The sequence below is a fragment of the Hypanus sabinus genome, chromosome 19 (genome assembly GCF_030144855.1).
Source record: "Hypanus sabinus isolate sHypSab1 chromosome 19, sHypSab1.hap1, whole genome shotgun sequence".
Classification (NCBI taxonomy): Eukaryota; Metazoa; Chordata; class Chondrichthyes; order Myliobatiformes; family Dasyatidae; genus Hypanus; species Hypanus sabinus.
In genome coordinates this window covers 5,852,153-5,877,026 of record NC_082724.1, presented here as the reverse complement: position 1 = coordinate 5,877,026, position 24,874 = coordinate 5,852,153, and the positions used below count along the sequence as shown (strand labels likewise).

Sequence of the window (24,874 nt, the reverse complement as noted above, 5' to 3'; positions counted from 1 at the left end):
GGACAGAGGTTTGAAGAGCTGCAGCCCTACATAAACAATGAAGTTGCAGGCAGTAGTAATCCATGCACAGAAAGATCCCACAACTAACAAAGTGATACACAAGAAGACCTTGTTTGAGTGGTTACGGATGAAGGAGGCAGTACGCTGGGAAAGAATGATCTTACTTTTAGAAAATAAGCTTTAGCTTCTGTTGTTACGCCGCAGGTGATATTTATTTATTGATATTCAGCGTGGAATAGGCCCTTATTTGTAAATATGACAAATAAAACTAATCTTTAGCTAAATTGGACTGCAAGACCTTCCTCTTTGGTGAAGTAAAGGTGGACGTGAGACCTGAACGAACCTCCAGTAATTCAGTTTCTGTTATATCAGGGCGGGTGAGGATAGAACAGAAGGAACTGACTGGAAGTTGAGGCCCAAATTTCAAATTCCTAATTAACAAGTCCAGGGATCAATGTCAGAGGTAGGCACCTAAATGTTGAAGACTAGTGAGTCCAGAGGTCAAGGCCCAAAGGTCAAAGCCTCTGGGTCAGCGTGTCCAGAAATCCAAGAAATGATGCCTGTGGATTCAGATCAGGGTCTGAAGGTTGGAGGCTTGTCTATGTGTGTGAGTGGGCGGAGTAGTCAGAAGTGTGGGAAAGGGGGATATTCTTCTGCTGCTGTTGTTGTTGTTTCTTGTGTTGTTCTGTTGAACATTGTGGGCAAACTATGTTGGTGCTAGAATGTGTGGCAGCACATGTGGGCTATCCCAGCACATCCTTGGGTTGTGTTGATTGTGAATGCAAAAAATGCTTTTCGCTGTATGTTTTGATGTATTTGTGGTGAATAAATGAATCTGACTCTGAATCTGCATCTGAGCTTGTACACCATTTACAAATGACCTTGAGAAAATCAAAGTCACAGTAAATATATGATCAAAGGATGTATATGTCATCAGATGCCAACTTTCAGATTCATTTTCCCATGGGCGTTTACTGGAAAGTAAAGAGTTATGAAAACTGTACATAAACAAAGGCAAACAACCAATGTTCAAAGGATGACAATTCATGCAAATAGAAAAAGAGACCCATGCATTGGAGCAGAATAAGGCCATTTGGCCAATCGAGTATACTCTTCCATTTCATCATGGCTGATTTGATTATCCTTCTCAACCCCATTCTCCTGCCTTTTCCAAATAACTTTTGACTCTCTGACTAATTAAGAACCTATCAACCTCCACTTTAAATTCTGTAGCAATGAATTCCACAGATTCACTACCCTCTGGCTAAGCAAATTCCTCCTCATCTGTGTTCTACCGAGAATATGAGTTGTAGAGCCCTTAAAGGCGAGCCTTTAATCTGTGAAATCAGTTCAAAGCTGAGGTGAGTGAAGTTATCCACGCTGGCCAGGAGTCTGACGGTTTCTGAACCTGGTGGTGTGGGGACCTGAGGGTCCTGTATCCCCTGCCTGATGGTAAAAGCAGAAAGAGAGCATGGCCTGGATGGCTGGGGCAGTTTTGCAACAACTGTGTCCTGTTATCGCATGCACCAAGTCTCCAGAGAAACATAGGTGGTAGATATGGAGTAGCCTTATGAGACACGGCACGTATCACGTTGAGACCCTTTTGGAGGAAGAGGCCTGCAAAATATTACATGATGTTTTATATGGTAAAGATCAAAGCACAATTCTATATTTACAGTGTATCTACAATACTACCCATTGAATTACATTTAACTTACACGCCTCCTTCTTCATACCCACACTACAAACACCCAAATGAATTTTAAATCATTATTTTCTGGTCTTCCAATTCTGTGGTTCTCGCCTTTTAGGAACCCATTGTCCAGAGCTGTGTTTTAAATTTAATCTACACACTATATTCAGATCTGAGGATTGGTGGCTGAAGTCAAAATTTGCTAACTCCCCAAGTCCAGAATATGCTATAACATGTCCCAAGTAGGAACGGAGGTAAGGTGGGGTAGAGAATGGACAATGCTGCGGAGAGAAATATCCAGGCTAATGGATCAGTGGAACTTTTAAACTAAGCAATTCAGTGAAAGGTCAATTCGGATCATTAGCCCAATGTATGGATGCTTGGGGAAGTGCTGATTGCAGGCTGATTAATCACGTCTGAAGAAAAGTAGTATGCAGCAGGGGATTTGGTTGACACTGGTTCTTGTAAACTGGACTATTCAGGCATCCCATTCTGTATTCAAAATGTCAAACTGGCTGGCGGATTCATTTAGCGTCAGCAGTTGTCCTGACCTGCCTATGTATGTTAATTATGTTGGTACTTCATCATAGGCAGTTTGCAAAGTGGATTTAAAATGCAGATAAAGTCAGTGTCATGATCTGAACACTAAATAAGAGCCGGAGTCTTACAGCACAGAAGTAGGCTCTTCAGCCCATCTGGTCCATGCAGACCAAGATTTCCATCTACCAATCAGAATCAGGTTTCTTATCACTGACGTACATCATGAAATTTAAAACTACAGATGCTGGAAATCCAGAGCAACACAGACAAAATGCTGGAGGAGCTCAGCAGATCAGGCAGCATCTATGGAAGTGAATAAACATTTTGGGCTGATACCCTTCATCAGGTCCTACCTGGTCTGCTGAGTTCCTCCAGCATTTTATGTGTGTCATCATGAAATTTGTTGTGTTGCAGCAACAGCGCTTTCACAAAATGCACTGGCAATATCAGAACCCAATTGCGGAGGAAAGACAGACTCTGATGTAGAGATGATGACCAGAGTTTATTCTTAATAATGCCTAAAGAATTTACAACAAGTGGCTCGATCGAGTGACACTGAGAGAAGTAACATTCTCTAAACTAGGACCCTGTGATTAGCGATAATCAGGTATCCACTTAAATAACACAAGTAAGCACGAATCTCTGAGCCTATTCAGAATAAACTTAACAAGCTTCAGCAAGAGGCACCAAGAGACTGCATTATAAAAAGAGAGTCGCTTGAGAAGAACACAAGGATCTCTAAATGACTAATGACTCTCGTTAAGCACAATTAACCAATTCGAGTGCTCTAAAAACCTCAGAGCCCAACACTCTCCGGCACCTCACACAAGCCCAAAGAACTCATTACGTTACAATTAGTTAGTTAACGTCTGTCCCGAGCCTTATAGGCTCATCAGGCTGGTGCTTATGCTGGGTTTCCGTGGCAAGAAGCGACTGAGAGTACGAGATTACCCGCTCCCCCCCCCCCCCCGCCCGGATAGGACACCAGTCTATCGCGAAGTTAACCCCCAGCATTTTGTCCGGTACCCATTTTCATCTGGGTCGATTGGAACAGTATGTGATTAAGTGCCTTGCTCAAGGACACAACACATTGCCTTGGCTGGGGCTCGAACACACGACCTTCAGATCGCTAGTCCAATGCCTTAACCACTCAGCCACGCGCCACACATTACTTTACAATGCAATACATAAAAATTACCATTAATTACATTAAGAATATATAAAATATAAATTAATAGTGGAAAAAAAGCAAAATAGTGAGGTTGTGTTCTTAGGTTAATGGACTGTTGAGAAATCTGATGGCAGAGGGAAAGAGCTGTTTATAAAACGTTGAGTGTGGGTCTGCAGGCTCCTGGACCTCCTCCCTGATGATAGTAATGAGAAGAGGCATGCTCTGGGTGGTGGGGGTCCTTAATGATGGATGTCGTCATCTTGAAGATCCTGAAGATGTCCACTTTCTGAGGATGTCCTTGTTGGTGGGGAGGGTAGTGCCTGTGAAGCAACTACAACCCTCTGTGGTATATTTCTAATTCTGTGCATTGGAGCCTAGAGAGCAGACAGCGATGCAACCAGTCAGAATGCTCTCCACAATACATCTGTAGAATGACGGCATAAGAAATTTGCCTGAGTTTTCCCCATATCCCTCTTAAACCTTTTCATCCATGTACTTGTCTAAATATCTTTTAAATGTTATTAATGTACCTGCCTCAACCATTTCCTCTGGCAGCTCATTCCATACACTGCCCACCCTCAGGATAAAATAGTTGCCCTTCAGTTTCCTTTTAAACCTCTTCCCTCTCACCTTAAACCTGTCGCCTCTGGATCTCGATTCCCCATTCCTGGGGAAAAGCCAGTGTGCTTTTATCTTATCTTTATATCTCATGATTTTAAATATGGCCAATGTCACAGGAACTCTATTAGGTTCTTGATAAATTTTCAGTAACTGTTACACAATTGGAATCGTTTTTGGATGGCGATCCTTCATCAGGATTGTCTTGGCCTGAACTGTCAGAATCAGAATCCAGTTTAATATCACTGGAATACGTTGTGAAATTTGTTGTCTTTGTGGAAGAAGTACAATGTAATACATATTAATAGAAAAAATATATATTTTTTCTGTAATCCACTGTTTGTATCTGCTATCTGGTGGTGTAGTGGCATCCGCACTGGACTTCAAAGTGAGTGGTCCCGGGTTCGAATCCAACCAGCTCCCTGCATGCTTTCCATCCATGCTGTGTTGAGCATTGAGCTACCAACTCAGCCTTGTAAAAAAAAGACAGACAAAAAATACTAAAGAAATGGCAAGGTTGCCGCCCGATGCACCACAAGGCATGGAGAAGGACAACAACAATAGATACTGTGAACCCCCATTGCTCAGGACTTGCCTTCTCATTGCTACCATCAGGAAGGAGGTAAAGGAGCCTGAAGGCACACACTCAACAATTGTGGAACAGCTTCTTCCCCTCTTTATTTCTACTTTTGCATTACTTATTTAATTTAACTATTATTTATATATATTTAAAATAGTTAAGTACTGTATATATATTTATTAGTTTATCTATAAAATAGTTAAATTAAATAGAAATTAAAAAGTAGTGAGGTAGTGTTCATGGGTTCAATGTCCATTCAGAAATCTGGTGGCAGAGGGGAAGCTGTTCCTGAATCGTTGGGTGTGTGCCTTCAAGCTTCTGAACCTCCTTCCTGATGGCATCAATGAGAAGAGGGCATTTCCTGGGTGAGGGGGGTCCTTAATGATACCTTTTTTGAAAGATCAGTCCTTGAAGAACTCTTTGTTGACTGTTTATTCCACTTTGCAGTTGCTGCCTGATCTCCTGAGTTGTTCTGGCATGTTGTGCATGTTGCTGCAGATTTCCAATATCTGCAGAAACTCTCGTAATTAATGAAATCATTTTCCGTGATTATGTGATTATGAAACTGCCTGCGAGATTGGGGCCATCAAATGGAACAGAAATCTGAGTTGCCTTTTTAAACAAATTTCAATCCTTAGTCAAACAGTCTAAAGATTTCTGAGTTTCTCTGTTGTGCGCAAGAAGGTGATTCACTGCATATGGAATTCTTGTAGTTAGACAGGAAGTTGGAATGGGAAGGGTAAAATCAAGTTGCCATGGTCCTTTGACAAACAAATAGCATAGAAGTTCTGAAGAGGGAGAAGTTGCTTGGAAGAATTTCACCTGAAATGGTTTGGGCAGTTTCTTAAAGAATAGAGTGGAGAGGAAGCAAAAGACAGAATTAAAATAGTGGTGCACGCAGATGCAGCGGCTTCTACGGGGACAACCAAAGGTGGTGTTGTCTTTTGTAAGCGTATTTGTTACAATTGCAAAACCCCACTGGAACTTAAAGTCAACTGCATCAGCGAGTTGCTCATTGGTGGAGAGCAAAGGAAGGAACAGGATTTGCTATGGACCATGATGCTACTGCGTCAGAGAGGTGTCGGTGTATAAGGAAGGTGTGCAGCGTAACAGCAAGTGATAGTCTTTTCTGATTGTAAGGCCATTTTAGACATTGGTGGTGTGGAATGCTACAGGTCCAATTCACTGTTTTATTGGTGAATGGTGGGGACAGATGGCAAGGGAGCTGTTTGTCCTCAGATCTCATGAGGACTATGCCTTAAACTGCTGTGTTCCCTGTTTGCAGCTGCCCTGGAGAAAGGCATTGGAGTTGATGTGCTCCACTGGAGTGCCAGAGGTGGTGTTGTGTAGTGTCCATGCTTGAATTGGTGCTGGCCTCCAGTAAGATGTATTCAACTGCAGACTGCTGCAACATTCACGGACTCAGGAACTGGTTCTTTTTTTGTGTGTGTGACTGTATTTTACCGCTGTCTTATATGTGCTTTGTGTGTCGTGCGCTGTGAATAACTGTTGGTACAGTGTTTTACACCTTGGCCCTGGAGTAACACTGTTTCATTTGGCTGTATTCATGTACGGTTGAATGACAATTAAACTTGAACTAGAACTGAAAGGCAGTACCACAAACATTGTTAACAGGGCCATGTGCAGAGCTCATGGTGTTACAAGAAAGATCCTAATGTGGACAGATTTTCTAACTGGCAGGAGGCAAAGAGTGGGTCCTTTCCTGGTTGGCTGCTGGTGTTTCACGGGGTCAGTGTTGGGACTCTTTCTTTTCCTGTTATTGTTAATGATCCGAATATCGGAATCGATGGGTTTGTGGCCAAGCTTGTGGAAGATACAGAGATGGGCAGAGGGGTAGGCAGTGCTGAAGAAAAGGGAATCTTAAATACAAGAGGTTCTGCAGGTGCTGGAAATCCAGAGCAACACACACAAAATGCTGGAGGAACTCAGCAGGGCGGGCAGCGTCTATGGAAATGAATAAACGTTGGATGTTTTGGGCTGAGACCCTTCATCAGGTCCTGCCTGACCTGCTGAGTTCCTCCAGCGTTTTATGTGTTTTGTCATGAAATTTGTCGTGTTGCAGCAGCAGCAGCACTGAAATGATGTGTGCTGGCAATATCAGAACCCAAGTGTGGAGGAAAGGCAGGCTCCGATGTAGAGACGGCAACGAGAATTTATTCATAAGAAATCCAAAAGAACATCGGTAGCTTGTCTGAGCACCATCTCAAGAAGTAACATTCTTGAATCTAGGACTCTGTAATTAGCGCTAATCAGGTGTCCACTTAAATAATACAAGTAACACAGAATCCCCAAGCCTATCAGAATAAATTTAACAAGTTTAAGCAGAAAGCACCCGGAGACTGCATTACAAAGAGAAGCACTCAGGGAAAACACAAGGAACTTGTGTTAATGATGTGTGATGTTAATGAACTGGATGTAGGAATTGATGGCTTTTTGGCCAAGTTTGCAGATAAACAGAGGTGGATGGAGGGGTAGTGTTGAAGAAGCAGGGGGTTTTAAACACAAGAGGTTCTGCAGATTTCAGAATTCAAAAGTGACACACACAAAACGCTGGGTGATCCAGAATGTCTGACAGCTTCCATGGAAATGAATAAGCTGTTGATGCTTTGGGCTGAGACTCTTCATCAGGACTGGGAAGGAAAGGAGAGGATGCCAGAATTAAAAGGTGATGGTGGGGGGCCGTGGAAAAGGGGAAGGAGGATGAACTAGCATGTGATAAGTGGAACGGTGAAGAGCTAAGAGGCCAGAGTTGCGTATAGAAAAGGAGGGAAGGGAAAGGAAAAATCACTGGAAGGAGAAATCAATGTTCATACCATCAGGGTGGAGGCTACCTAGGAGAAAATGAGATGTTGCTGCTCCACCCTGAGACTGGCCTCATCGTGCCTTGGGGACAGGAGTTAAAATGGTTGGCCGCAAGAACACTCCACTTTTGGCAGGTACAGGGAGATGCTTGCTAAAGCAGTCTTTCAATTTACGTCAGGTTTCACCAGTGTTGAGGAAGCCACTTTGGGAACACCAGATACGGTAGGACGACCCCAACATAGAGTTTGGAAGATGAAATAGAGTGCAATATCGAAACAGGCCCTTCAGCCCTACTGGCCCATGCTGACCTGCAGCTGCTAGAAATCAGAGTAATACACACAAAATCCTGGAGGTACTCAGCAGGCCAGGCAGCATCTGTGGAAAAGAGCAAACAGTCCAGATTTATGGCTGAAACCCTTCATCAGGAGTGGGAAAAAAAGTGATGAGAAGACGAGTAAGAAGTTGGGGGGGGGGAATGGAGGAAGAAGTACATGGTTGTAGGTGATAGGTGAAACCAGGAGAGGGGAGGGATGAAGTAAAGAGCCGGAAAATCAGTTGATGAAAGAGATAAAGGGCTGGAGAAGGGGGAATCTGATAGGAGAGGACAGAAGGCCATGGAAGAAAGAGATGGGGGAGGAGCACATAAAGAGATAAGGTGAGAGAGGGAAATGGGAATGGGGAATGTTGAAGGTGGAGGGGGGGAACAATTACCAGAAGTTTGAGAAATCAATGTTCATGCCATCAGGTTGGAGGCTATCCAGATGGAATATAAGGTGTTGCTCCTCAGGGAAAACAAGGAAAGATGTGCTTGGCTGTGAGATCCCGCTGGAAATGGCAGAATTTAGAATGATCAGCAAAATTTCCTCAAGGGGAAATCTTGATTGACAAATCTGTTGGAATTATTTGAATAAGTAACAAGCAGGATAGAGAAAGGAGAATTGGTTGATACTGTGTACCTGGATTTTCAGGCCTTTGACAAGGTGCCACACATGAGGCTGCTTAACAAGCTACAAGCCCATGGTATTACAGGAAAGATTCTAGCATGGATAAAGCAGTGGCTGATTGGCGGGAGGCAAAGAATGGGAATAAAGGGAGCCTTTTCTGGTTGGCTGCCAATGACTAGTGGTGTTCCAATTGTTTTTACCTTATTTGTCAATGATTTGGATGATGGAATTAATGGAGTTGTTGAAATATTTGTAGATAATATGAAGTTAGGTGGAGGGGCAGGTAGTTTTGAGGAAGTAGAAAGACTACAGATTTAAACGGATGAAGAGAATGGGCAAAGAAATGAATACAGTGCCAGGAAGTGATTGGTCATGCACTTTGGTAAAATAAATGAAAGGGTCGACTGTTTTCTAAATGAAGAGAAAACACAAATAAACTGAGGTGCAAAGGGATTTGGGAGTCCTTGTGTAGGATTCCCTAAAGGTTAATTTGCAGGTTGAGTCTGTGGTGAGGAAGGTAAATGTGACAATAGCATCCATTTCAGGGGACTAGAACATAAAAACAAAGATTTAACACTGAGGCCTTGTAAGGCATTGATTGGAGTATTGTGAGCCGTTTTTTTCTCTGTTTCTAAGAGAGGGTCCAGAAGAGGATTTAGAGAACAAACCTGTATGTGAAGGGTTAATGTATGAGAAGCATTTGATAGCTGTGGGCCTTGTTTGCTGGAGTTTAGAAGACTAGGGTGGGGGTGGTGCTGGGGGGGCGGATCTCATAGAAACCTACTAAATTTTGAACTGGACATGGAGAGGAAGTTTCCAAGAGCGAGACTAGAAGGCACAGCCTCAGAATAGAAGGATGTCTCTTTAGAACAGAGATGAAGAGGAGTTTTTTTAGCCAGATAGTGGTGCATCTGTGGACTTCATTGCCACAGATAGCTGTGGAAGCCAAGTCATTTAAAACAGAGGTTGATAGGTTCTTGATTAGTAAGGGTATCAAAGGTTACAGGGGGAAGTCAGGAGAATGGGGTTGAGAGGGATAATAAATCAGCCATGATCAAATGGTGGAGCAGATTAATGACTCGAATGGCCTAATTCTGAACCTATGTCTTGTGGTCTTATGCAGACTGGTGGTGACATCAGTCAGATAGGGATTCTGAGCCTGATGGTGCAGCGTCTGTGGACTTCACAGAGAACAGAAACAAGCCCTGTAGCCCACCTGGTCCATGCCAAGCATGATGCCCATCGAAGCTAGCCCCATTCTGCCCACATCACTTTCAACCTTTCCTGTCTGTGTACCCATCCAAGTACCTTTAAATGGTTCTAAACTAAACAGTGATAGGGGGGTTTCTGGTGGGATGGGCCACAGAAACAGAAGACCACACAGGGTGGCTGCTGACTGTACAGGAGACTGTCTACTGGTCATTACCCAGACCTGGTGGCAAAGCAACCAAGACTGGAGCCTAAATAATCCAGGTTATTTAACTTTTCAAAGACATTGGCAGAGTGGAAAAGAAGACCCGGTAGTGTTGATGAATAAAAATGAGTGGAGGAGAAAAGCAGCAGGTCCAGTTTGGAAGGAGCTAAGAAAGAGAAAGAAACAGTGGGGATTGTAAGCACATTCTCAAAGCATAGCAGTAATGTAGGGCAAAGTTAAATCAGGAAATTAGAAGCATGTATAACAAGGTAATTCGATAATCTTGGGGGACTTTATATTTAAACTGGTCAGTGGTTTAGAGAGATTTGGGCCAAATACAGGTGAATGGGACTAGCTTAGTTGGGAATCTTGGTCAGTATGGAGAATACGGGCCTGTTTCTGTGTTGTGTGACTCTATGACTCTAATTCATCCTCCACACCCAATGTACAAGTGTGGTATAGCAGTTAGCATTATGCTCTTCCAACGCTGTGACCTGTGTTCAGTTCCTGCTGCTGCCTGTAAAGAGTTTGTACATTCTTCCTGTGATAGTGTGGGTTTTCTCCGGGTGCTCTGGTTTCCTCCCATAATTCCAATGACGTACAGGTTAGTAGGTTAATTGGCCACGTGGGTGTAATTGGGTGGCACAGTGTCGTTGGGCCAGAAGGGCTGTATCTCTAACCAAAAGTTGTCTTAGGCCCCCGCTGGTCAGGGTCAACCATGGGTGTTGCTTTTGAGCTGTCTAGATATGTAAGTCTGAGCAGAACAATCTGGAGAGCAAGCTGTTGCCCATGTAGCAGGCTCCCCTCTCCATGCATCTGATGAACCCAACAGCACAGCAGAGATCAATACAGTTTGGCACCAGCAGCATCGCAGGAGTTGCCAGTCAGCATTGAACCACAGCTGACGAGCCCCATCTGCCCAAAGTGACTGGTTTTAAGGTGCCAGTAACCCACTTTTGCCCCTTCTGTCAGTAGAAATGGTTCCGCTGGGCTTAGTAGCTAAACCGCACATGAAGGCCAAGAGCTGGACTTGGTAGTCAGAGGCTATTTGAGGTGCACACCATCGAGAGCATTTAATAGGCAGTGGGAGCTCATCCCCAGTACTGTACTCCGTCCCAACCACCCTCCCTTCAGCTATAACTGTCTTAAAAAACCAAATAAAAATAAAAAAGTTAGAAAATCATGTTGGCAATAATAGCGCTGGAGTTATAGAAGCATACAGCTCAGAAACAGGCCCTTCAGCCCATCAATTCCATACTGAGCTTTGTTGCTGATCTACTAATCCCATTTGCCTGTATTTGACTCGGAGAATTTAATTTTTTATTTATTTAGAGATACAGCACAGTAAGATGGGACTGCACAAACACATAGAGCAGGATTGCACACGTACACAGAACAGGACAGGACCGAGGGAATCTGGAGCACCAAGGTGGGTTTTGCATAGGATATACAAGTGCAAGGTGCATGTAAGCATGGGAATGGTTGCACATTTGAATAAGACAGTGGCTGTATTGTACTTGTATGTCTTAAGTTAGTTTCCTGGTAACAGTTTCCAAGAAAGCCTTGCGTTGCACCTGGAGTAAACGATGGCTCAGAGCCAAGCACACCCTAGTGTAGGATTGTGGGGATCTCTGCATAGCGGAATGGCCGTGCTCAGGGAACATTTCAGTCAGATCAGTCTTTATACCACTGTCCCGATAGGCACCGAAGGTAAAAATCACTTTTTGAGTAGGTGTCAGGATTCCAGACTCAAATTTATTTATCATGTGTACACCTAAACATATAGTAAAATGTGCTGGTTGAGCTAACAACCCACACACCCCAGAGTGTGCTGGGACAGGCACATGAGTGTCACCACCCATTCCAATGCCTACATAGCCTGACCACAATGCTCGGCACAACAACACAGAACACAATAAGCAACTTAACAACATGAGCAGAACAAGCCCTGTTTCACCCTTCCACTTACGTACATTTTTTAACCATAAGACAGGCCTTATTCGGACTCCAACCTCCAACGGCCTTGGATTCAGACTCACAGACATTGGGCCCTCGACTTCCCCAGCAGATATGCAGACTGGGGCTCCGGTCAACAGGCATTGACTTCCAGACTTCCAATACGACCCTTGGGCCTTGATCCTGAACTTTGACCCCAGGGCCCACTGATAACCAAATACTAGGCCTCAAACTCTTGACACGCCACTGATGGGGCCTTGAACATTAGGCCTTACCAGGTGGGAGATTTGCACTAATGCCTCAGATAAGATCCACTACTCAGCTGTCATTGTCATTGCCTTTTGTGGCTCACATCACTGTGCACAGATGGGTTGTCATACCTCCTACAATACACAGTAACTACTCTTGGATAATCACTTAGTTGGGTGTGAAGTGACTGGATGTTGAGATGGGTATGGTGATAGTGAAGGTTATCACATTTTGTACGAAATCTTCAAAAGGTGATGTCTCAAAAAGACAGCATCCATCACTAAGGACTCCCATTACAAGGACATGTGCTCTTCTCATTGCTACCATCCAGGAGGAGGTACTGGAGCCTAAAAACACACACTCAATGTTTCAGGAACAGCTTCTTCCCCTCCACCATCAGATTTCTGAATGGACAATGAACCCACGTACACTACCTCACTATTTTTTGCTCTATTTTTGCACTACTCATTTAAATAATTCTTCTTTAATATACAGAATATTGTTTGGTTCTGAAAGGTTGTCATAGCCAAGGTGGTGATAAGCTCCCACTGTGTATTAAATACTCTAAATAGTGTGCATCTCAAGTAACCTCTGACAACCAAGTCCAGCTCCTGGTCTTCATGTGTGGCTTAGCTACTGAGCCCAGTGGAACCATTTCTACTGACAGGAGAAGGGGCAAAAGTGGCACCTTAAAACCAGTCGCTTCGGGCAGATGGGGCTCGTCAGCCACGGTTGGCAGCTCATCTAGGAGAATGAAAACTCTGATCTCAAACCTCTGCTGCCTTGTGGCTGTACCCACACATGGGGAAGGCTTCGGGAGTAAACCCCGAGGAACAATCTGGAACTGGAGTCCCTAAGGCAGCCCTACGTCGAGTTCAACACTGACTGACAATTCCAGCGATGCCAAACTGTATCAGTCTCTGACGTTCCTTTGGACACATCAGCTCCATGGAGAGGGCGGAGCCTGTGACAAGGACAACAGCGGCTCTCCACATGGCACTGCCCTGGCTTGTGTATCACGTAGACAGCTACAACACAACATCCATAGTCGACTCCGACCATTGGAAGGCCTGGTCTTTCTGGTTCTCGTTCACTGTGAAACTCACAACACTACTTTGTACTCATTTGTCTTGTAACCTGCTGTAAACAGCATTCGTACAAGGCTGGATTCCAGCCAGCGTTCACAGCCTGGCTGGCAGCCAGTTCTCTGCCAGATTTGGTCCATGCCCCTTCCCCACCCTCTCCTCACTGAAGCCATTAACTCCTTGTTGAGATGTTGCTCCCTGGCCTGGTCATGTAACCTCTGGAGCAAGCAGAGACCAGAGAAAAGTACCGTAAAGGAACAGACGCTTCGGTCCAACGTGTTGACCCAAACAAATTGGGACATATTTAGGCTGCATGGTAGAGTAACAGTTAGTGTAACACTGTTCCAATGCCAGCAATCCGAGTTCAATTCCCACTGCTGCTTGTGTGTTCTCCCCGTGACCACATTGACATCCTTCTCTTTTGGTTAATATTGAGGTTATCAAGAAGTATAAGATCCTGGAACTCTTTTATCCCTATTCCACTGCCTGTGTTTGGGAGCTTCTTGTTACTGTATTGTGTGAGTCCGTTGACATTGGATGCCCTTCAATGGATTCAAACTGTCCCTTAGCTCTGCATAGACATAAAGTGAGAGACCGTAAGATATAGGAGCAGAATTAGGTCATTTGGCCCATGGAGTCTGCTCCATTATTTCATCGCGGCTGATCCATTTCCCTCTCAAACCCTATTCTCCTGCCTTCTCCCTGTATCCTTTCGTGCCCTGACTAATCATTAACCTCTGCATTAAATGCACCCGGTGACCTGGTTTCCACAGCCACCTGTGTCAACCAATTTTGCACACTCACCACAACACACTCAAAATGCTGGAGGAACTCAACAGGCTCAAAACATCGACTGTTTACTCTTTTGTGTAGATGCTGCCTGGCCTGCTGAGTTCCTCCAGCATTTGCAGTGCTTTGATTTCCAGAATCTGCAGATTTTCTTATATTTGTGATTTACCATAGCTGAAGAAATTTCTCCTCATCCCTGTTCCAAATAGACGCTCCTCTATTTTGAGGATGTGCCCTCTGGTCCTCGACTCCCCCTCTAAAGGAAACGTACTCTTCACATCCACTCTATTCAGGCCTTACAACATTTGTTAAGTTTCAATGAGGTCCCCACCCCACCTCTCATTATTCTAAATTCGAGTGAACACATGCCCAGATCCTTCAATCATTGCTCATCTGATAATCCTTTCATTCCTGGAATCAATCTCGTGAACCTCCTCTGAACCCTCTCCAATGTCAGCACATCCTTTCTTTAGTAAGGAGCTCAGGGCTGCTCACAGTACTCCAAGTGAGGCCTCACCCTTGCATATAAAGCCTCAACATTGCATCCTTGCTTTTGTATTCAAGTCCATTTGAAATGAATGCTGACATTGTATTTGCCTTGCTCAGCAACCGATTCAACCTGCAGATTAACCTTTAGGCAATCTTGCACAAGGACTCAAGTCCCTCTACACCATGGATTTTTCAATTTCTCTCCACTTAGAAAATATGCTTTTATACCTTCCGCCAAAGTGCTTGACCATACACTTACCGACACTGTATTCCACCTGCTACCTCTTTGCCCATTCTCCAATCTGTGTAAGTTCTTCTGCAGCCTCTCAGCTTCATCAAGACTAGCCGCTCCTCCACTTAGAACCATAGAACATTACAGCACAGAAACAGGCCTTTTGGCCCTTCTTGGCTGTGCCGAACCATTTTTCTGCCTAGTCCCACTGACCTGCACCTGGGCCATATTCCACCAAACCCCTCTCATCCATATACCTGTCCAAGTTTTTCCTAAATGTCAAAAGTGAGCTCGCATTCACCACTTCATCTGGCAGCTCATTCCACCCTCCCACCACTCTCTGCGTGGAGAAGCCCCTCCAATGTTCCCTTTAAACTTTTCCCCCTTCACCCTTAACCCATGACCTCTGGTTTTTTTCTCCCTAGCTTCAGTGGAAAAAGCCTGCTTGCATTCACTCTATCTATACCCATCATAATTTTGTACACTTCTATCAAATCACCCCTCATTCTCCTACACTCCAGGGAATAAAGCCCTAACCTATTCAACTTTTCTCTGTAACTCAGTTTCTCAAGTCCCGGCAACATCCTTGTAAACCTTCTCTGCACTCTTAAAGATACACTTATCTTTGCATTGTTCACAAACCTGGTCACAAACCAATCAATTTCATCATCGTACATTTTCAGAAAACACTTGGCTTGGATGGGCTAAAAAAGAATGATCTGTTCCCCAATATGCAGGACAAATGGTAGTGTAATGGTTAGCACAATGCTTTACAGAGCCAGTAATCACTGATCGGGATTCAATTCCCATCTTTGTTGTTTGTATGCTTCCACAGTGACCGAGTGTGTTTCCTCTCACATTCCAAAGTCATGTGGGTTTGGATTAGTAATCTGTGGGCATGCTATGTTGCCACTTGGGAGATGGTGACACTTGCAGACTCCCGCCAGCATGACCTCAGATTGTGTCCCTGTCAGTAAGCTGCTCATTGGGAGAGGAGCTGGAGGAACTAGACTTGGTGCGGAACATTTTGCTTCCTGCTTCAGTGAAGCATCAGAGTTGGTGCACGAAGACGGTGTGCAGTCTAACACCAAGTAATTATCTTGGATGTCTTTATTGTGATTGCAAGGCCCTGTTGGACATTGATAATGTAAAATATTGCAAGTCCATTTCAGTATGGCTTATTGGAGAGACTGGTGGCAGGGGAGCTTCATGGCCTCAGTGGTAATGAGGACTAGGCCTCAAGCCGTGGGCTTGGCTGTTGCAGCAGTCCAGGAGGGGAGACACAGGAGTCAGAGTAGGATGGCGTTCATGCTGGGTTGGGCACTGCCCTGCTCAGTGCTGTCCTCCAGTTTTCATTCAGTGAAAGACAAGCTGGGTTGCGTGTATGCATGCATATTAATGTTCGTCTGTGGGCTGCTGAGAGATTCTCATCCTTACAACATCCATACACCATCAATCTGCAGGATATGTCAGTCAGGGACTTGGGCTACATTATGTCGTATTTTTGTGTGTGACTGTATGTGCTATATGTGCTTTGTGCTGGTACCAGTATGACTGCTGGTACTGTGTCTTGCACCTTGGCCCCAGAGAAACACTGTCCTGTTTGGCTGTATTCATGGGGTTGTCATGGTGTGAGCTGACAAACAACTGAACCCAGGTATGGAGAAATGACGGACTCCCATGTAGAGACAGAAACAAGAGTTTATTCATAGAAATGCCCATGGAACGTTGGTGCTCAACCAAGCAACACTATGAGACGAATCATTCTCAAATCACAAGGACCCCATGATAAGCGCTGGTCAGGAGTCCACTTTAAATAATCACAGTCCTCGGAAAACCCGTTCCAGTCAAAATAAACTTGACAAGATTAAACAGAAAGCAGAATGGTTTAACAACAGCAATTAACAATTATAGGTGCAAAGCCCACAGGACTCATGACAACTTGACACTGGCCGTTGGTGTAAATGATGAATAAGTCTTGGACAACACAATTTCTTGAGCCAGGAGGAGACACACAAGACTGCAGATGCTGGAATCTTGAATAAATACACAAAATACTGGAGGAACTCAGTGGGTCAGGCAGTATCTGTGGAGGGAAGTAGACGGTTATTGTTTTGATTCAAGACCCTTCATCAGGACTCATCATCCCTTCATCAGGACTCATCATCAGTAATCTAGGTGAAGGGCCTTGACCTGTAAAGTTGACTGTCCATTTCCATTCACAGATGCTGCCAGACCTGTTGAGTTCCTCCAGTGCCTTGTGTGTTGCTCTTGGGTTGGTGAGACTTGCTCCCAATGTATGAATGTGGGAGCATTGTTAACGCTGGTTATTTCTTTATCCAGCTGGATGTGGCAGAATATATGGGAGATGGCGCTAACAATCACCAGTTCAGGATATCACACCAACACGTTTTTCTGAATTCATGCACAGGGTATTGGCTCTCTCCCCTCTTTCTTTCCAGTCCTGATGAAGGACTCCAGTCCAAAATGTTGACTGTCTATTTCCCTCTATAGATGCTGCCTGACCGGCTGAGCTCCTCCGGGGTTTAGTGTGTTGCATTTTAGTCGCCTGGTAACATGGAAAATGTCTCAAAGTGCTTCATAGGAAAGACAACCAGGTCAGAAATGACAGAGACATATGATGAGATATCAAGGCAGAAAGGGTATTGGTAGAAGAGGTGAACATGGAACATAGAACAATACAGCACAGTACAGGCCCTTCGGCCCACAGTGTTCTGCTGACCCTTTAACCTACTCCAAGATCAATCTAACCCTTCCCTCCAACATAGTCCTCAATTTTTCTATCATCCATGAGCCTATTTATTAGTCTTTTAAATCTTCCTAAAGTATCAGGCTCTACCACCACCCCAGCAGCATATTACACATGTGTTTAAAAAATATATCAAACTCTTATGTCCCGTTATACTTTCCTCTCATAACTACCTTAAAATTACATCCTCTCATATTAGCCATTTCCACCCAGGGATGAAGCCGCTGGCTGTTCACTCTACTAATGCCTCTATCAAGCCACCTCTGATTCTCCCTCACTCCAAAGAGAAAAGCCTCAGCTCACTCAACCTATCCTCATAAGAAATTCTCTTTAATCCATGCAGCATCCTGGTAAACCTCCTCTGCACCCTCTCTAAAGCTTCCATGTCTTTAACATTCCTCGTGTGGTCCAACCAGGCTATAATCACCAGATCAAAAATGACACTAAGACATGCAATGAGATATCAAGATAGGAAAGAGGCTGGTAGAAGAGGAGAAAAAAGCCAAGAGAAATGCAGAAAGGTTTTGAGAGGAGATTTACGAGCTCGAAGACTTGCTAGCTGAACATACACCGACCAAAGATAAAAATGATGGAAGTGGAGGAATGCAAAGCTCATGGGTGGGACAGAATGAGGTAATAGATGGAATAGATGGGTTGGAAGCCCAAAGTGAAAAACTTAATGCTGGATGTGGAACGATAAACAAGAGATTCTGAAGATGCTGGAAATCCTGAGCAACACACACAAAATACTGGAGGAACTCAGCAGGTCAAACAGCATCTATGGAGGGGAATAAACAGGGATGTTATGGGCCAAGGCTCTTCTTGAATGAAGGGCCTCAGCTTGAAACATTGACTGTTCATTTTTCTCCATAGCTGCTGCCCGACCTGCTGAGTTCCTCCAATTTTTTTGTATGCGTTGCTCACCGAGGACAAGGCCATGGCTGTATCTTACTGATACCTTTATGTACTTGCTATTTTGTATGTGCTTTGTGCTGTGTGTGACTGTTGGTACTGTGTTATGCACCTTGGCCCTGAAGTAATGCTGTCTTGTTTGGCTGTATGTATAGGTATTCATGTTTGGTTGAATGATAATTAAACATGAATTCAGTTGATTGGTGGACAGTGGAGACAGCACACTCACAGGTGAAGGTTCCATGCCAGATCCCGTTGAATCATACAGCATGGAAACAGGCCTTTCAGCTCAACTTGTCCATGCTGACAATGGAGCCCACTAAGTCCTATTTGCCTGTGTTTCACTTATCTCTCTAACCCTTACCTATCCACATACCTGCCTAAGTAAAATTCCAACTGTTATTGTACCCACCTCTGTCACTTCCTCATGGGGTGGTACAGTAGTCTGGTGGTTAGCGCAATGCTTCACAACACGCCTGCTGTAGGATTGGGCTTTGAATCCCACTGCTACCTATAAGGAGTTTGTATATTCTCCCTGTGACTGTGTGGTTTCCTCCCACAGTGCAAGAGATGTGGGCACGCTATGTTGACACTGGAAGTGTGGTGACACTTGCCCAGCACGTTGCTGGCTGATTTGGTTTGATGTAAACGGTGCATTTCACTGTGTTTCAATGTACAGGTGACAAATAAAGCGAATCTTTCTTTTCCTCTGGCTGTGTGAGTTTCCTTCGGGTGTTCCTGTTTCCTCCTCCCATTCCAAAGACATACAGATTATGGTTAGCGAGGTGTGGGCATGCTATGTTGGCGCTGGAAGCGTCACAACTTGTTGGCCGTCTCCAGCATGTACTCAGACTGCATTGGTCTTTGATGCAAAAGGAATATTTCACTGCTGGTTTCGGTGTTTCAAAGTGCATGTAACAAATAAAGCTAATCTTTATTATTCCACTGGTAAATCCTCTTCACCTCGCTGTTGCAGGGCCCTGGTGATGATACTACACGGCGCTGGAGAACATAGCGGGGCGTACGGCAACGTTGCCACAATGCTCGTCAACCAGTCCCTCTTTGTGTTTTCCCATGATCACAGTGAGTACTGTCCTCTGACTGTTAACTCCTGGTGGGAAACTGTTCAAACCCAGCATCACCACTTTCCAAAGGATTGACATACGTGGGACAAATGATCAACTATCTTGAGCAAGAATCAGTTACCAGCACTCTCTGCTAACTCCTAAAGTTACCCTTGGTAAACTGGTGACTCTAAATATACTTCTGCTCGGTAAACCAGCCCTCATGATCAAAGATCCCACCCACCCCAGGCATTCTCTCTTCTCCCCTGTCCCATCGGGCAGAAGATACAAAACCTGAAAGCATGTGCCACCAAGCTCGAGGGCAGCTTCAGTCGTACTGCTTAAGTTTTTTAAGTGTCCCCTAGTATCATAAAATTAACTCTTGACCTCGTTGTGATCTTGCACCTCACTGTTTACCTGGACTGTACCGTCTCTGTAACAGTAACACATTATTCTGCATTCTGTTATTGTTTTACCTTGTTCTACCTCAATGCACAGTGCAATGATTTGATTTGTACGAACAGTATGCAAGACAAACTTTTCACTGTACATCAGTAATGAGACAATAATATTCCAATTCCAAGCACCTCCCCTCAGCTCTGCTTCTGTAACCCCTGCACTCAAGTGCTGGCTCAGTCTGTGAAGTCTACATGCCTTGAAAGAATATATTATAAAGAGCTCTAAACCAGCAGATCTGAACAAGAGTCCCTAACCTGAAACTTTGACTTATTTCTCATTCCACAGATGCTGTTTGACTGGCTGAGTTCTTCTGACACCTTGATTCTTGTTTCAGATTTCTGCATCATAGCCTTACAGGCAAATCCTGCATCACAGTTTTGTTGTATTCCTAGAAAATGGTCCAGATCATGATTTTCTATAGCACCTACGTATGTGTCGATGAAAAGTAATTGTGTTTATCTGCTTGTTTCACATACATTCTGCAAGATCAAATTTTATACTACATCTCAAAATTCTTGCTAGTGATTTATAAATTCTACAAGGGTGAATTTCTGTAATGCAAGCAGTTTGGGTCAAGAGAGAGAATTTGTAAAATGTCGAAAGGATGGCTTTTTAGAACAGCTGGTTGTTAAGCCCACTTGGGGATTGGCTGTGCTGGATTAGGTGTTGTGCAATGATCTGGGGTGATAAGAGAGCTTAAGTTTAAGGAACCCTTAGGGAAGAGTATGAATGAGTTTACTTTGAAATTTGAGAAGGAGAAACTAAATTCCGATGTGTTGGTTTTTCAGTGGAATAAAGGAAATTACAATGGCATGAGAGGGAAACTGGCCAAAGTTGACTGGAAAGGGACACTAGCGGGAAGGACACCAGAGCAGCAATGGCTGGAGTTTTGCAATAAATGAGGGAAGTGCAAGACCGATATATTCCAAATAAGAAGAAATTTTCATATGGAAAAAGGACACTACCGTGGCTGAGAAGTAAAGTCAGAGCCAAAGCAAAAGCAAAAGAGAGGGCATACAAGAAAGCCAGAGCCACTGGATCATTGGGAAGATAAAGGATTGGGAATTTTTTTTAAAATTACAGAAGGAAACTAAGAAGGCCATTAGGAAGGAAAAGATGAATTATGAAAGGAAGCTGGTGACTAATATCAAAGAAAATACTAAAAGCTTTTTTAAGTATATAGGGGGAAAAAGAGAGTTGAGGGTAGATATCGGACCAATAGAAAATGACACTGGAGATATTGTAATGAAAGATGCAGAGATGTCAGAGGAACTGAATGCGAATTTTGCATCAGTCTTCACAGTGGAAGACATCTGCAGTATACCAGACATTCAAGAGTGTCAGGGAAGTGAAGTATGTGCAGTGAAAATTACAATTGAGAAAGGTGCTCAGGAAGCTTAATAGTCTGAGGGTGGATAAATCTCCTGGACCTGATGGAATGCATCCTCGGGTTCTGAAGGAAGTAGCTGGAAAGATTGCAGAGGCATTAATGATGATCTTTCAAGAACTGATAGATTCTGGCTTTGTACAGGATGACTGGAAAATTGCAAATGTTACTCCACTATTTAATAAGGGTGGGAGGCAGCAGAAAGGAAACTTTAGACCTGTTAGCCTGACATCAGTGGTTGGGAAGTTGTTGGAATCGATTGTTAGGGTTGCGATGACCTGTATTCCTTGGAGTTCAGGAGAATGAGGGTGGATCTCGTACAAACATTCTGAATGCTAAAATACCTGAACAGATTAAATATGACAAAGTTATTTCCCATGGTAGGGGAGTCTAGGACAAGAGGGCATGACTTTAGGAGTGAAGGACATCCATTGCAGAGAAATTACTTTAGTCAGAGGGTGATAAATCTGTGGAATTTGTTGCCATGAGTGGCTGTGGAGGCCAAGACACTGGGTGCATTTAAGGCAGAGATAGATAGGTTTTTGATTAGCCAGGGCATCAAAGGGTATGGGGAGAAGGGAGGGGAGTGGGGATGACTGGAAGAATTGGATCAGCCCATGATGAATGGTGGAGCAGACTCGATGGGCTGAATGGCCTATTTCTGCTCCCATTTATTATGGTCTTATGGGTGACCTATATTTGAACATGGAACATTATAGCTCAGTACAGACCCTTTGGCCCACAATTTGTGACAAACTTTTAACCTACTTTAAGATCAATCTAACTCTTCCCTCCTACATAGCCCCCCCCCCCATTCCTCTATCATCTATGTTCCTATGTAAGAGTTTCTTAAATGTCCCTAATATATCTGCCTCTACCAGCACCCCAGCATGGTTTTTCACTCTCTGTGTTTTAAAAAAATATTCACCTCTGACAATCCCTCCTATACTTTGCTCCAATCACCTTAAAATTATGCCCCTCATATTATTTATTCCTGCCCTGGGAAAAAGTCTGGCTGTCCACTCGATCTCTGTCTCTTATCATCTTGTCTAGCTCTATCTAGTCACCGCTCATGCTTCTTCATACCAAAGAGAAAAGCCCTGGCTCTCTCATCCTAACTTCATAAGACATGCTCTCCAAGTCCAGGCAGCATCCTGGTAAATTTCCTCCGCACACTCTCTAAAGCTTCCATATTCTTCCTAAAACGAGGCAACCAGAACTGAACACAATAATCCCAAGTGTGGTCTAACCAGGGTTTTATAGAGCTGCAACATTACCTCGTGGCCCTTGAACTCAACCCCCGACTAATGAAGACCAACACACCTCTCACTTTCTCAGTAGTAATTTGTGAATTCTATAAGGTTAAATTTTTGTACTGTGAATAGAAGGATCACCTGAAAAAAGGTCTAGTGCTTTCCCGTCATATATAATGAATAAACTTTTCTTGGGCTTCAAGTTGGGAACAGGAATCAATCATAACTAATGTTTCAATGAAAAACTCGGCCATCATCTTTAGGGATGATGCCTGGGCAAATCTAGTCGAATGGCATTTATATACCCGTATTCTGCACCTCCTGATCCAAATCCAATCAGGTTTCCTCTCCCACTTTGTTTACAATCAAATTCCAGTTCCTACTTGGAGCAGGATCTCCGTCTTTGTTAAAACTCTTTTCCTCTTTATGGATCACCTGTTCCACCTCTTTCCTTTCCGTCTTGATGAAGGGTCTCTGCCCTAAATATCAATTTTTTTCCCCTTCATAGATGCTGCCTGACCTGCTGTGTTCCTCCAGCATTTTGTGTGTTTTGCTTTGGATTTGCTTTCTGAGATGATTTCTATTCTGACAATTCCTGAAACAAAATGTGGTTAATATTTAAATAAATGTAATATCTTACTGTAGCTATGATAAACACAGAATATGCCTTTCTCTCAACTTTTATCATATCAGGAACAGGAATGGGATGAGTGTTTATTTTTAGGATGTTGGTTGAGGGAAGAAAGTTGGCAGAGCTATCAAGAGAGTACAGCTGGTCTTTTTTTATGAATGGTGCCAAGAGATTTTAAATATACATTTAATGACTGCATCATTTGAATACGTAGCTGACCTACTAATACCAGTTGAACAGGCTAGAGTTTGCCATCTTTTCTGTAGAACAATACCTTCAAGAATGTGGCATACCCCAGTACTTAATGTGACATACCCAGTAATTAAGCTATACTGCATGCATTGTTAATATCTGTTTAGCATGGACTGGAGTTGCAATGCAATCTTGTTGTCTTGAGCAATGACAATAAAGTTCTTTTCTATTCTATTGCACACCAAAATCACTCTTTAATGATTAGTTCACTTGAATCTCATCCCTAATTTGTTTGAATTCTGGATTCGATAATCTCCTGACTTTGAATGGAGCTACCTACGTAGTTAACACTCTAACAGAACAAGTAACACACAGGATCATGCCAGATCCTGGTGTGTGGAGTAAGGAAATGGAGGTCATATCTATTTTTTTGCAATGTTTTCACAGGTGTACCAGTAAAGATATAAGACAATAGACAATAGACAGTAGGTGCAGGAGTAGGCCATTTGGCCCTTCTAGCCATTCACTGTGATTGTGGCTGATCATACACAATCAGTACCCCGTTCCTGCCCTCTCTCCATATCCCTTGACCCCGCTATCTATAAGAGGTCTATCTAACTCATCAAATATAGGAGCAGAATTAGCCAACCTGGCATATTGAGTCAATTTCAGCATTCAATCATGTCTGATCTTTTTTAACCTCAACCTCATTCTTGTGCCTTCTCGCCATGACCCTAACCCATTTACCAATCAGGGGCATGTCAATGCCCGAAATGTCGACAGTGCTTCTCCCTATAGATGCTGCCTGTCCTGCTGCGTTCCACCAGCACTTTGTGTGTGTTGCATATCAATCTCTGTCTTAAGCACACTGGATGACTTGGCTTCCACAGCCATCCGTGTCTACAAATTCCACAGATTCAATACACTCTGGCTGAAGAAATTCCTCCTCATCTCTGTCCCGGAGGGATGTCCCTTTACTCTGAGGCTGCACCCTTGATTTATAGAAACTCTGGGGGAGATGGCCGAATAGGTTTGAAAGAGTGTCTCAAAGGAAGCAAGAATGACCGAGAGGTTTAGAGAGGGCATTTGGACCAGGGAGATGAAGACATACCAAGTAAAAATTAAAATTGAGAACATTCAGGAGGTTAGATTCAGAGCAGGGCAGATATTTGAAAGGTTAAGAGGCTAGGGGAAATACAATCATAATATAGGGGTGACATGGTCGTGTAGTGGTTCGCATAACATTATTACAGTGTCAACAACCCAGGTTCAATTCTGGCTGCTGTCTGTAAGGAGTTTGTACCTTCTCCCGTGACCACAAAGCTCAAAGTCAAAAGTACATACAGGTGTTCTCCCCCCCCCCCCCTTTATAAAGGTAGAGAGTTCCTATGAAGCCTTTCTTAAGCTGAAATGGCGTAAAGCGAAGAACCATTAATTTAGATGGGAAAAATTTTTGTAAAAGCAAAAATCCTCTATGTAATGGGAAAACAGGTTACTAATGTAGGTCTTTTGTAAAAGCGAAGTGGCATAAAGCGAACACTCGTAAAGCGGGGGACACCTGTATATGTCACCGTATACAACCCTGAGATTCATTTTCTTGTGGGCATACTCAAGTAAAAGAAA

General features: G+C 43.7%; 1 protein-coding gene across 2 annotated transcripts in view; it reads left to right on the top strand.

Annotated features, from left to right (window-relative positions):
• The window catches only part of mgll (monoglyceride lipase), a 104,221-nt gene that overhangs the window by 14,293 nt on the left and 65,054 nt on the right, over nt 1-24,874 (top strand). The window contains exons 3-4 of one of the 2 annotated variants that reach the window (XM_059943937.1): nt 11,116-11,212; nt 19,242-19,348. In XM_059943937.1, the coding sequence (XP_059799920.1) occupies nt 11,116-11,212; nt 19,242-19,348 (204 nt within the window). The remainder of the gene's footprint in view (nt 1-11,115; nt 11,213-19,241; nt 19,349-24,874) is intronic. The other variant, XM_059943938.1, reaches the window with a different exon arrangement.